This window comes from Ranitomeya variabilis, chromosome 7, assembly GCF_051348905.1.
Source record: "Ranitomeya variabilis isolate aRanVar5 chromosome 7, aRanVar5.hap1, whole genome shotgun sequence".
In the NCBI taxonomy this organism is placed as follows: Eukaryota; Metazoa; Chordata; class Amphibia; order Anura; family Dendrobatidae; genus Ranitomeya; species Ranitomeya variabilis.
This window is the reverse complement of record NC_135238.1, coordinates 164,155,286-164,168,433: the sequence shown is the minus strand read 5'-3', so window position 1 is coordinate 164,168,433 and position 13,148 is coordinate 164,155,286. Positions and strand designations below refer to the sequence as shown.

Genomic DNA, 13,148 nt, shown 5'->3' with positions numbered 1-13,148 from the left:
GTAACAAATTCTGAGCCTCTTCTGAGTGGCGTGCATGCACCCCCATGCGCCGTGCCATAAATGACTCTGGTCAGGAATTGGAGTAGCATTTTTGGTGTAAAAAAAAGCATCCACTTTTAAATAGTTGGACAGGTGAGGGTTGACACAGCTGTACCCACTTTGGCGGAGCTGATCTAAAATGCCAAAAGCTTCAGATCGCCGAGAGCTGCTACTGCACAGGCTGCGCCATCTTGGAGGAGGAATTTTTTTTTCTTCTCCAGCAATATGGAGCCACCGGCGCCTGCCCAATAGCAGCTATCGGATCACCTCTATATACACCGATAGCTGCAACAACGCAGGCGCGGCAGGCACCATTTTAAAATTGATTAACATTGTGTATTAACAACACATTAAACATCCGATTATGCTGCAGCGCAGGTGCCACGGCTAACGCCTTTTTTTTTGGTTGCAGTAAGTACAGGTATTCATTATGTAAAATAGGGGGCAGGTCACTGAGGGATCAGTAACTTGTCACAAGCCATAAGGATGAATATGTAAGCAGAGCACCACATGAAGACCCCCCACAGGCCGCCCCAAAGCACAAGAATCTCATTAACTGAAAATAAAGATTAAACAAAAACCACAAGACGGATTTAATCAACCCAGGTATCATTTTAATCAGTATAACGGCGCGAACCTGACAGCGTCTGTAGGTTACTGTGCACAATTCTGCTGACAGGTTCCCTTTAAGAGTAGATCTCTAGATGGTGACTTGTGTGTAGTCCTGTGCAGAAGAGCAGATCTGAATTGGGGTGGGATAGGAAACCCTGGTGCTTGGTATACTGCCTTGGTGTGATTTCAGTGGAAAAGCTTTGGCTGTCATTATACCGGTAATAGGGGGCTCTGGGTGTCACTACTGTGAATAGGGTCAGAGCAGAATGTGGCTGTCAAGGTCAGAAAAGATGAGGACCTCTGCCCTAGAGCATAGCAATCACTTATACAGTATCTTTGCTATTATTAGCACTATTGGCTATATCTTTTACATTCATACATATTTTGGTTAAATGATTCCAATTGAAAGTCTATGTTTTTTTTGCATGATTGAACAGAGAAATGTAATGTTAATTGTGGGACAACTCCTAACTAGTGATGAGCGAGTATACTCGTTGCTCGGGTTTTCCCGAGCACGCTCGGGTGGTCTCCGAGTATTTGTAAGTGCTCGGAGATTTAGTTTTTGTTGACACAGCTGTATGATTTACGGCTGCTACAAAGCTTGAATACATGTGGGGATTCCCTAGCAACTAGGCATTCCTCACATGTATTCAGCCTGTCTAGCAGCCGTAAATCTATTATCATCTCTCTAAATTAGCATGATAATACAATCAATATCATTACATTTCAACAGGATTTTCCTTTTCTGACTAATCATCATGAATATTTAAAACTGGCAAAAGATTAGTAACTTTGTGGAGGCATAAAACCACTAAATACTGAATAATTGCTGCTGTTACATGATACACATGACAGATTGTTTTTAAGTTAAGTTGCAAAATGTAAACCAGTGGCTAAGTGCTGTTTTATAAAATGATTAACCATTTGTCAGGAATCAATAGGGACTTACCAGTGGTCTACTGCTTCATTCTTCTCTTGTATGTGCTCCTGGTTATCTCTTGCGCAAACAGCAAATGTCCATTATTTAGCGCTATTGATGCCGCGCCTGCATGGTGTCTCCCTCCATGCAGAGACACCAGCTTACTCACTGCCCGCTCCTCAGCGCAGTCCTCAGCGTTATCCTGCTACCTAGTGCGCAAGGGCGCTCCCCTGCTCATAAATGGGCAGTGCGCACATATAATAAATGCCCTTAGTTTGTAGTTGAGAGGCAATTAGTATTAGTAAGTGCTACTACAAGATGACTGCTCCCAGCTAATACCTGAGAGGCAGCTTGTATAAAAGACTCCCTCTCCCCCTCGGGAGTCTCCAAGCAAAGAGTTGAATCATTAGTGAGTGAAGTGTGCTAGTTGTGCGTTGTGAGGCCAGTGTCCTGAACCTCGTCCCCTGGTCCTGGTGTGGCCAGTTCTGTATCCATTGTCCCCTGGTCTCGGAGCTGCCAGTGCCTGAACTTCGATCCCTGGTCCCGTAGCGGCCAGTCCTGAACATTGTCGCCTGGTCCGTGTGCGAACAAACCCTGATCCATTATCCTAGACCGACATGTCTGAACCGAGCCTGAATCCATGTCAGTAATCGTTCTGTAGAGGTGCCAGAACTTACTAGTCTGAATGGAGGCCTAGCCCTAATCAGTGTCAGCGTACCAGACAGCAGGTGCAGTAACGGACTCTGCTGAGGAGTAGTACCTGGCAGCTACCGTCAGCCCAGTCTGTCTCCACCATCAGGAGCTCCAGTGAACATCTGGTAGCCGCTTAGCTATGCCCTTTCCTGGGCAGGCCCGGCCCTGTGGCACAGTGGGTCCACAAATCCGCATCGCTGCATGTAACAGTTTGCTTGGCCTGGCCATGGCAGCAGCAGACTTTTTTGATAGTGATGATTTTGCCTAAGGAGCTGTGCTGCTCTACTCCATTTACTTCTTTTGCCTTATACTCAATTTAGTCAGGTTACTTGCTAGCAGTACTGAAGCGAATAAACAGACAAAATCTGGTACATGTCTTACCTCTTTGAGGCCTGTACTCTGCTTCGGGGAATCTACCACTTTGTTCTGACTGTTACACGGAGAACTTCTTTTTGCTAAAATTCAGGTAAACATAATAATCTCTTAAACAGGATATGAAACATAGACTGAATGGAGAAGATTTGTTAAAAGGAAAAGTTGTGCAGTCTTTTATTTTCCAAAGAGTCTCTTTAAAAAAAAAATATATATATATATATATATATATATATATATATATATATATATATATATATATATATATATATATATATAGAAATGATTTCTGCAAACAACTGCTCCATTTTTCCTTTGCACCAATTTTGGTACAATGCCCCCATTACTAAGTCCTAATGGTTCCAATTAATGGTTCCAATGGTTCTAATTAATGCTAATGCTTCCAATCAAAATATCAAAATAATCACAATTAGGCCACATTCACAAGTTCAGTATTTGGTTACTATTTTATCAGGATTTGTAAGCCAAAACCAGGAGTGGAACAATCATAGGAAAAGTATAATAGTAACACGTCACCACTTCTGTATTTATCACCCACTCCTTTTTTTTTACTTACAAATACTAAGGGTACCGTCACACAGTGCAATTTTGATCGCTACGACGGCACGATCCGTGACGTCGCAGCAATCGTATGATTATCGCTCCAGCGTCGTAGACTGCGGTCACACTTTGCTATCACGGCGCTGGAGCGATGCCTAAGTCCCCGGGTAACCAGGGTAAACATCGGGTTACTAAGCGCAGGGCCGCGCTTAGTAACCCGATGTTTACCGTGGTTACCAGCGTAAAAGTAAAAAAAAACAAACCGTACATGCTCACCATCTGATGTCCGTCCGGTCCCTTGCCGTCCGCTTCCTGCTCTGACAGATCCGGCCGTACAGTGAGAGCAGAGCGCAGCGGTGACGTCACCGCTGTGATCTGCTCTCACTTTCCGGCCGGCAGACAGTCAGAGCGGGAAGCGGACGGCAAGGGACCGGACGGACATCAGATGTTGAGCATGTACGTTTTTTTTTTTTTACTTTTACGCTGGTAACCACGGTAAACATCGGGCTACTAAGCGCGGCCCTGCGCTTAGTTACCCGATGTTTACCCTGGTTACCAGCGAACGCATCGCTGGATCGCTGTCACACACACCGATCTAGCGATGTCAGCGGGTGATCAAGCGACGAAAGAAAGTTCCAAACGATCTGCTACGACGTACGATTCTCAGCAGGGTCCCTGATCGCTGCTGCGTGTCAGACACTGCGATATCGTAACGATATCGCTAGAACGTCACGAATCGTACCGTCGTAGCGATCAAAATTGCACTGTGTGACGGTACCCTAAGGTAAAATACTGAGCAAATACTGAAAGTGTGACTGTGGCGTTACCCAGACAGCCTTGCCGAGGCATCAGTTATATGACACCGTGCAACCTGCCTTGTCTGAAGTACCCAGAGCACTAGGTCCGCATGATTAGAATTTCCTTGCTTGTAATGAGAGCATTTTTACTGGAAATCTGGAAAAAGGGAGCTGTTACAATTACAATATCACTGGCCATGATTCAGTACAATTATATTTGTGTAAATTAGTTTTTTTTTGCTTACAAAAAGGACAAAGTTACCTGTAATAATGTTTCGAATGGGTTTCACCAGTGCCGTAAAAGCAGAAACTTCTGGATGCCTATGTTCCCACATTGGTTGCCAAATAACTAGACCACTAGCAAGGCGAAATGTCAGGTCCGATTCCTGAAAGGACAATAATATATTAGTAAAACATAGTTAACAGAGGGATAATATCAATGTTTATAACAACTTGTAAACAGAAGCTTCTTCATAAAGATGCTGCTTACTTTAATCCTGTGAACTAGAGGAGCAAATAAAAAAACGAAGAGCTCCACTGTAGCCATGGAATTTTGGAGGAACTTCCTTCGATTGTTCTCATCTTCTTCATTTGCGTTGCTATGCCTGGAGTGCCCTGGAGAACCTTGATTTTCCTGGTGGATGAAAGCACCACTACCTCCCCCCCAGCTGGAGCTTCTGTCACTGCCAAACCTATCATTGCTGCAATCCTGAGGAGCTTCCAGAAGCATCCAGTGAAGTGTGTGTAGAAGCTTGGTTTCTGCAACGCCAAGCTTATCCTGGTGCCCTGTGAAACAAAGCAGCAAAACAGATTTAGCTGACCACTTCCATGTTGAAGTTTATATATTACATTATAGCTTTGCATACTGTATATGCTACCTTGTTATTGTACACAAAGCAAGCAACGTGTTGACTACCAACCTAGCTTGTTTCTGTTGGAGAGCAGCGTGGCTGTGCAGTGTAACACATGCGGCAGTGCGGCTTGGACTAATTCCCATCTGGAGATACTTTGGATGGCCTCAGAAAGGGCCGGGGAGAGGCCATGGAGCTTATTCTCAACAAGAACTCTTTCAAATGACTTATGAGGAAAAAAAACACAAGTAAAATTAAATATATTAACACAAAAAAGGTGTTCAACTCAAATGTATTTCAAGACCCTGCACAGACTTGTGAATTAAGTACAAAGTATTAAAAAGTATTAAAAATAAAGCAAGGATTGGTCTACACAGATTAAAGGAACCTGTCACCTGAATTTGGCGGGACCAGTTTTGGGTCATATGGGCTGGGTTTTCGGGTGTTTGATTCACCCTTTCCTTACCCGCTGGCTGCATGCTGGCCGCAATATTGTATTGAAGTTCATTCTCTGTCCTCCGGAGTACACGCCTGCGCAAGGCAATATTACCCTTACAAGCTCTCAATGTACGGTAAGTCTGTGACACCCTTGTTCTGGCCTCGTTCTGGCTCTCATAGACTTATATTGAGTTGTTGCTTCCGACTAGCGCAGCAAACACTGAAGCAATCCGGTAAACCGGTAAGTGATAATCTGGAGAAGACAACCGGAGCGGTGCCGGAAACAGATGAACATGGCGGCTGGTAAGTATAAGACATGGGGCAGGGAACTTAGATTAGTGTCGCCAGTCAAGTGCTGAAATTAAAAAAAGCTAGAGTGGTATTTAAACCCCAGTTACAGTTCAAGGGATATAGCCTGCACTTAATCAAGGCTTTTACACCGGAAAAGTGGCATAAAATGCTTTGCAAAATTGCAAAGCATGTTTTGTGCAAAAATGTTGTGACTTTTGGCATTTTCACTCCAGTTTAAAGCAGCTCCACCAAAAGGGGCAGAGACAATATAGGATGGGGCATGGCTTCCCCTACCTGTCAAATTCAGCAAAAGTGCTGGCATTATGCCAGAAATGCTACTCCAGTCTGGAGTTGCATTTTTGTTGAGGTGCACAGAGGCACACACACCACTAATAAAATGAGTTAAATTCATTAAGTGGTGTGCGCTTCTTAATGAATTTGGTGCATCATACTTCAGTGAGCCCTTCATTTAAACTTGCATGCACAATACCTGTCTTAATGAATAGGCCTCATGGATGTTTCTAGTTGGTGCTAATTTTTATGGTCTTTATCAAGTTGGGCAGTGTTCACAGGGTAATAATGCAGAGCAGCCTAAAGACTAATCCCCCAGAGTATCCTGTAAGCCACATCAGCTTGTAAAGAGTAAGACCATAAAACTTAGCACTAAATGAAAAGGCCCATAGGTCTGGCACTCTAGGGTGAATTAAAAAAAAGACAGAAATAATTAGGAGAGCTCGAGAGTAAAGTAAGAGCAAAAACGGCACACTTTGGCTTGGTGACATGTTCTCTTTAAATACTGTCATTCAGAGGTATGTTATTAGTGATAGGTTGTGTTCTGTCCAAGAACAGGGACTTAATAGGGACAGTTAGGGTTAATAGTGGGAGAGGCTAAAGTGAAGGGACAGAGTCAGTTTTCAGTCAGGAAGTCAGATAGGGCCTAGCCTGCAGCAGAATGAGACCCAGAGTCTGATAAGTAAGGAGACCGCATTGTGTGGGTATCCCTGGGGTGAGTGGAGACCGAGGGAACGGATAACAAGATCCAGGAAAGAGACAAGAGAAAGTGACAGAAGGTGTGAATGATTCTCCGGAGATGGGATCTGGAGGCAGGAAACCTAGCAATGCAATACTGAGCTTGCAGGTCCAGAAGGTAATAGGACAGATCAAAGCAGGGAACAGGAGACCACGAGAGTTCCCCGGGCAGTAGTTCCAAGAAGGCCAACATCAGGGCATTAGTGCCCTTATTGGTGTATGGGGCCCAGTGAACAAAAGCAAGGAGGGGGACCCATACCGGGCCACCTCTTTTGCTTCTGCTCACTGGGCCCCAGGGGCAGGATTCAGCGGATTCAGTAACTGATGGGATGGATGATGGGAGATCATATGGGGCCAGAATAGGAGATTATATGGGGCCTGCGAGCAGGATAGAGATACATGGGAACAGGATGGGAGATCATATGGGGCCAGGATGGGAGATCATATGGGGCCAGGATGAGAGATCAAATGGGGCCTGGGGGCATGATGGAGACATATGGGACCAGGATGGGAGATCATATGAGGCCATATGGGACAGGATGGAGACACATGGAGCCAGGATGGAAGAACATATGGGGGCAGGATAGAGACATATGGGGGCAGGATGGAGACACACTGGGCCAGGAATGATACACATGGGCCAGGTATGAGACACAGGGTGCCAGGAATAAGACACAGGGGGCTAGGAATGAGACACAAGGGGCCAGGAATAAGACACAAGGGGGCCAGGATGGAGACACAAGGGGGCAAGGAATGAAACACAAGGGGCCAGGAATAAGACACAAGGGGGCCAGGATGGAGACACAAGGGGGCCAGGAATGAGACACAAGGGACCAGGAATAAGACACAAGGGGGCCAGGATGGAGACACAAGGGAGCCAGGAATGAGACACAAGGGGGCCAGGAATGAGACACAAGGGGGCCAGGAGTGAAACACAAGTGGGCCAAGATGGGGGATGTTATTACAGGAAGGGGGGATGTGGGATATTATTACTGTAGGGGCTAATTAAGAGATATTATTACTGCTGTGATGGATTTTATTTTTGAGGATACTGTTTTCAGTGAGAGGGTTGTTACTGTGCAGGGCTACACTATGTCACTTCTTTTCTTCATCTGGCGTAGTGTAGAAATTGGGCAAAATCTGGGGAATGTGCTCTGGGAGCAGTGCTCTAGATAACTGTGTGCTATTTTGAGCCGCGATGAGTCCTGACTGGAAGAAGTGATGGTGGTCTTCGCTGGATGAAATTAGAAAAGTGAAGATGAAGGACTTCAACTAGAGACATTACTGATGAGTCAGTGTAGTACCTGTACACTTATACTATACACTATATACTATATACAGGTACTTCACCAATGGCTACCGCCCTACACCATGTTACACTCGGTGTAGTCAGCAGGATCAAGTCTCGCAATAGAGAGAAAGAAGGGATGCGGGGAAAATTCGAGTTACATGGAAGTTGGCAAACACGACGTGGTCTAAGATGGCGTTGAGCACAAACTGTAAGATAGTGGTTAGTGATGCAGCACGAGAGGAAGGTCATTGGTGTAGAGAATAATTAAAGGGTGCTAAGAACCGTCCAACCCTCCAAAGGTTACACATACAGAAGGGAGTGTCTCAACAGGAAACACCAGTCTACAGCAAAAGACGCCAGCCTAAAGAGAGTAAAGTGGAAAAAGACCCACTCATCAAAGTATGACAATGGAACACGGGCGGAAATGCTAGCAAAATGGGATTGCGTGCCAAATGAGACCCCACCGAGTGAAAGGCAGAGCGGTGATGGGCGATATAAGATGCGTGGCAACAAGAATGCCAGCGCCGCTAGTCTGCTGGAATTTGAGGAGTGAGCAGTACTATTGAGTGATCCAGCAACAGCTTGTGATGGCGGAAATGTGCCCTATACTTAGCGCACAGTCAGGAGGTGGAAGAGAGAGCGACACTTTATAGAGCTGTTGGTTCAGGAACTGGAGGACAACACTGACACTTTTAAGGGGTTGATCGCTCGGCTAACTGGTGGAATGATAGTGTCCTGTGTTATGACCCCAATGGCAGAGGGTCTCAGAAATAATTACTAAGTCTGCAAACACAAAAAACCAGCTCATAGTGCAGTGGTAACTGAGCTGACCATATATCTAATCCTAGCACCACAAATAGCAGCAGCCGGGGAACGTGCCTACGTTGGTTCTAGACGTCTCGCGCCAGCCGGAGAACTAACTAACCCTAGAAGGGAAAAGAAAGACCTTTCTTGCCTCCAGAGAAAAGACCCCAAAAGTTGGATACAAGCCCCCAACAAATAATAACGGTGAGGTAAGAGGAAAAGACAAACGTAAGAATGAGCTAGGTATTTAGCAAAGAGAGGCCCACTAGCTAATAGCAGAATATAGTAAGATGACTTATATGGTCAGCAAAAACCCTATCAAAATATCCACGCTGGATATTCAAGAACCCCCGAACCGTCTAACGGCCCGGGGGGAGAACACCAGCCCCCTAGAGCTTTCAGCAAAGTCAGGAATCACATTTAGTACAAGCTGGACAAAAATAAGAGCAAAAGCAAATAACCAAAAAACAAAGAAGCAGGACTTAGCTTAATTTTGCATGAACCAGGACCCGCAGACAGGAGCAAACAGAAAGGATCTGATTACAACGACGCCAGGCACCGGACCAAGGATCCAGGAAGTCCACACAGCAACACCCCTGGACCAACGACCCAGGCGGGCGCCAAACCGAGGAAAGACAACCCCAGAGCCACACCACCAGTAACCACAAGAGGGAGCCAAAAAGTCCAACCCACAACAGTACCCCCCCCTTAAGGAGGGGTCACCGAACCCTCACCAAGACCACCAGGGCGATCAGGATGAGCAGAGTGAAAGGCACGAACTAAATCGGCCGCATGCACATCAGAAGCAACCACCCAGGAATTATCCTCCTGACCATAGCCCTTCCACTTGACCAGATACTGAAGCCTCCGTCTGGAGAGACGAGAATCCAAGATCTTCTCCACCACGTACTCCAACTCGCCCTCAACCAACACCGGAGCAGGAGGCTCAACAGAAGGAACCACAGGTACAACGTACCGCCGCAACAAAGACCTATGGAACACGTTGTGAATGGCAAACGACACCGGAAGATCCAAGCGAAAGGACACAGGATTAAGGATTTCCAATATCTTGTAAGGACCGATGAAGCGAGGCTTAAATTTAGGAGAGGAGACCTTCATAGGAACAAATCGAGAAGACAGCCATACCAAATCCCCAACACGAAGTCGGGGACCCACACTGCGGCAGCGGTTGGCAAAACGCTGAGCCTTCTCCTGTGACAACTTTAAGTTGTCCACCACATGATTCCAGATCTGCTGCAACCTATCCACCACAGAATCTACCCCAGGACAGTCAGAAGGCTCCACATGTCCCGAGGAAAAACGAGGATGGAAACCAGAGTTGCAGAAAAATGGCGAAACCAAAGTAGCGGAACTAGCCCGATTATTAAGGGCAAACTCAGCCAACGGCAAGAAGGTCACCCAATCATCCTGATCTGCCGAAACAAAACACCTCAAATAAGCCTCCAGAGTCTGATTAGTTCGCTCCGTTTGTCCATTAGTCTGAGGATGAAAGGCAGATGAAAACGACAAATCAATGCCCATCCTAGCACAAAAGGATCGCCAGAACCTGGAAACAAACTGGCATCCTCTGTCAGACACAATATTCTCAGGAATGCCGTGTAAACGAACCACATTCTGAAAGAACACAGGAACCAGATCGGAAGAGGAAGGCAGCTTAGGCAAAGGCACCAAATGGACCATTTTAGAAAAGCGATCACATACCACCCAGATGACAGACATGCCCCGAGACACCGGGAGATCTGAAATGAAATCCATGGAAATGTGTGTCCAAGGCCTCTTCGGGACAGGCAAGGGCAAGAGCAACCCGCTGGCATGAGAACAGCAAGGCTTAGCTCGAGCACAAGTCCCACAGGACTGCACAAATGACCGCACATCCCGTGACAAGGAAGGCCACCAAAAGGACCTAGCCACCAGATCTCTGGTGCCAAAAATTCCCGGATGCCCTGCCAACACCGAGGAATGAACCTCGGAAATGACTCTGCTGGTCCACTTATCAGGAACAAACAGTCTGTCAGGTGGACAAGAGTCAGGTCTACCAGCCTGAAATCTCTGCAACACACGTCGCAAATCAGGAGAAATGGCCGACAAGATAACTCCCTCTTTAAGAATACCAACTGGTTCTGCGACTCCAGGAGAGTCAGGCACAAAGCTCCTTGAAAGAGCATCAGCCTTCACATTCTTTGAACCTGGTAAATACGAGACCACAAAGTCAAAACGGGAGAAAAACAATGACCAGCGGGCCTGTCTAGGATTCAGGCGTTTAGCAGACTCGAGATACATCAAATTTTTGTGATCAGTCAAGACCACCACACGATGCTTAGCACCCTCGAGCCAATGACGCCACTCCTCAAATGCCCACTTCATGGCCAGCAACTCCCGATTGCCAACATCATAATTCCGCTCAGCAGGCAAAAACTTCCTAGAGAAGAAAGCACATGGTCTCATTACCGAGCAACCAGGGCCTCTCTGCGACAAAACGGCCCCTGCCCCAATCTCAGAAGCATCCACTTCGACCTGAAAGGGAAGTGAGACATCAGGCTGGCACAAAACAGGCGCCGAAGTAAACCGGCGCTTCAACTCTTGGAACGCCTCCACGGCTGCAGGAGCCCAGTTAGCAACATCAGAACCTTTCTTGGTCATATCCGTCAAAGGTTTAACAACGCTAGAAAAATTAGCGATAAAACGACGGTAGAAGTTAGCAAAACCCAAGAACTTCTGAAGACTCTTAACTGACGTGGGTTGAGTCCAATCATGAATAGCTCGGACATTGACTGGGTCCATCTCCACAGCAGAAGGGGAAAAAATAAACCCCAAAAAGGGAACCTTTTGTACTCCAAAGAGACACTTTGAGCCCTTAACAAACAAAGCATTCTCACGCAAAACCTGAAACACCATCCTGACCTGCTCCACATGTGAGTTCCAATCTTCAGAGAAAACGAGAATATCATCCAGATAAACAATCATAAATTTATGCAGATACTTCCGGAAAATATCATGCATAAAGGACTGAAACACTGAGGGAGCATTAGAGAGCCCAAAAGGCATCACCAAGTACTCAAAATGACCTTTGGGCGTATTAAATGCTGTCTTCCATTCATCTCCTTGCTTAATGCGCACAAGGTTGTACGCACCACGAAGATCTATCTTGGTGAACCACTTGGCACCTTTAATCCGGGCAAACAAGTCCGACAACAGAGGCAAAGGATACTGAAATTTAACAGTGATTTTATTCAGAAGCCGATAGTCAATACAAGGTCTCAAAGATCCGTCCTTCTTGGCCACAAAAAAGAATCCCGCACCAAGAGGGGAAGAGGATGGACGGATATGCCCCTTCTCCAGAGACTCCTTGATATACGAACGCATTGCGGCATGCTCAGGTACCGACAGATTAAATAGTCTTCCCTTAGGAAATTTACTACCTGGAATCAAATCTATGGCGCAGTCACAGTCCCTATGAGGAGGCAGAGCGCTGGACCTGGACTCGCTGAATACATCCTGATAATCAGACAAATACTCAGGAACTTCCGAAGGAGTAGAGGAAGCAATAGACACCGGCGGGGAATCAGCATGAATTCCCTGACAGCCCCAACTTGACACAGACATTGCCTTCCAATCCAAGACTGGATTGTGGGTCTGTAACCATGGCAGACCCAAAACGACCAAATCATGCATTTTATGCAGAACAAGAAAACGAATCACCTCCCGATGTTCAGGAGTCATGCACATGGTTACCTGCGTCCAAAGCTGCGGTTTATTTTCCGCCAATGGCGTAGCATCAATACCTCTAAGAGGAATAGGATTTACCAACGGTTCAAGAACAAAACCACAGCGCTTGGCAAATGACAGATCCATAAGACTCAGGGCAGCACCTGAATCCACAAATGCCATAACAGGGTAAGAAGACAATGAGCAAATTAAAGTCACAGACAAAATAAATTTAGGTTGCAAATTACCAATGGCGACAGGACTAACAACCCTTGTTAGGCGTTTAGAGCATGCTGATATAACATGTGTAGAATCACCACAGTAAAAACACAACCCATTCTGACGTCTATGATTTTTCCACTCATTTCTAGTCTGAATTCTATCACATTGCATTAAATCAGGTGTTTGTTCAGACAACACCACCAGAGGATTAGCGGTTTTGCGCTCCCGCAAACGCCGGTCAATTTGAATAGCCAGCGCCATGGAATCATTCAGACTTGTAGGAATGGGGAAACCCACCATCACATTCTTAATGGCTTCAGAAAGGCCATTTCTGAAATTTGCGGCCAGAGCACACTCATTCCACTGAGTAAGCACGGACCATTTCCGAAAATTTTGGCAATACACTTCAGCTTCATCCTGGCCCTGAGAAATAGCCAGCAAGGCTTTTTCTGCCTGAACTTCAAGATTGGGTTCCTCGTAAAGCAATCCGAGCGCCAGAAAAA

General features: G+C 46.1%; 1 protein-coding gene across 23 annotated transcripts in view; it reads right to left on the bottom strand.

Moving 5' to 3' along the window:
* Positions 1–13,148, bottom strand: part of UNC80 (unc-80 subunit of NALCN channel complex) — a 287,092-nt gene that overhangs the window by 265,840 nt on the left and 8,104 nt on the right. For all 23 annotated transcript variants that reach the window (XM_077272205.1, XM_077272209.1, XM_077272212.1 and 20 more), the window contains exons 3-6: positions 4,914–5,070; positions 4,484–4,779; positions 4,256–4,379; positions 2,645–2,718 (exon numbers count right to left, since the gene is read on the bottom strand). In XM_077272205.1, the coding sequence (XP_077128320.1) occupies positions 2,645–2,718; positions 4,256–4,379; positions 4,484–4,779; positions 4,914–5,070 (651 nt within the window). The remainder of the gene's footprint in view (positions 1–2,644; positions 2,719–4,255; positions 4,380–4,483; positions 4,780–4,913; positions 5,071–13,148) is intronic.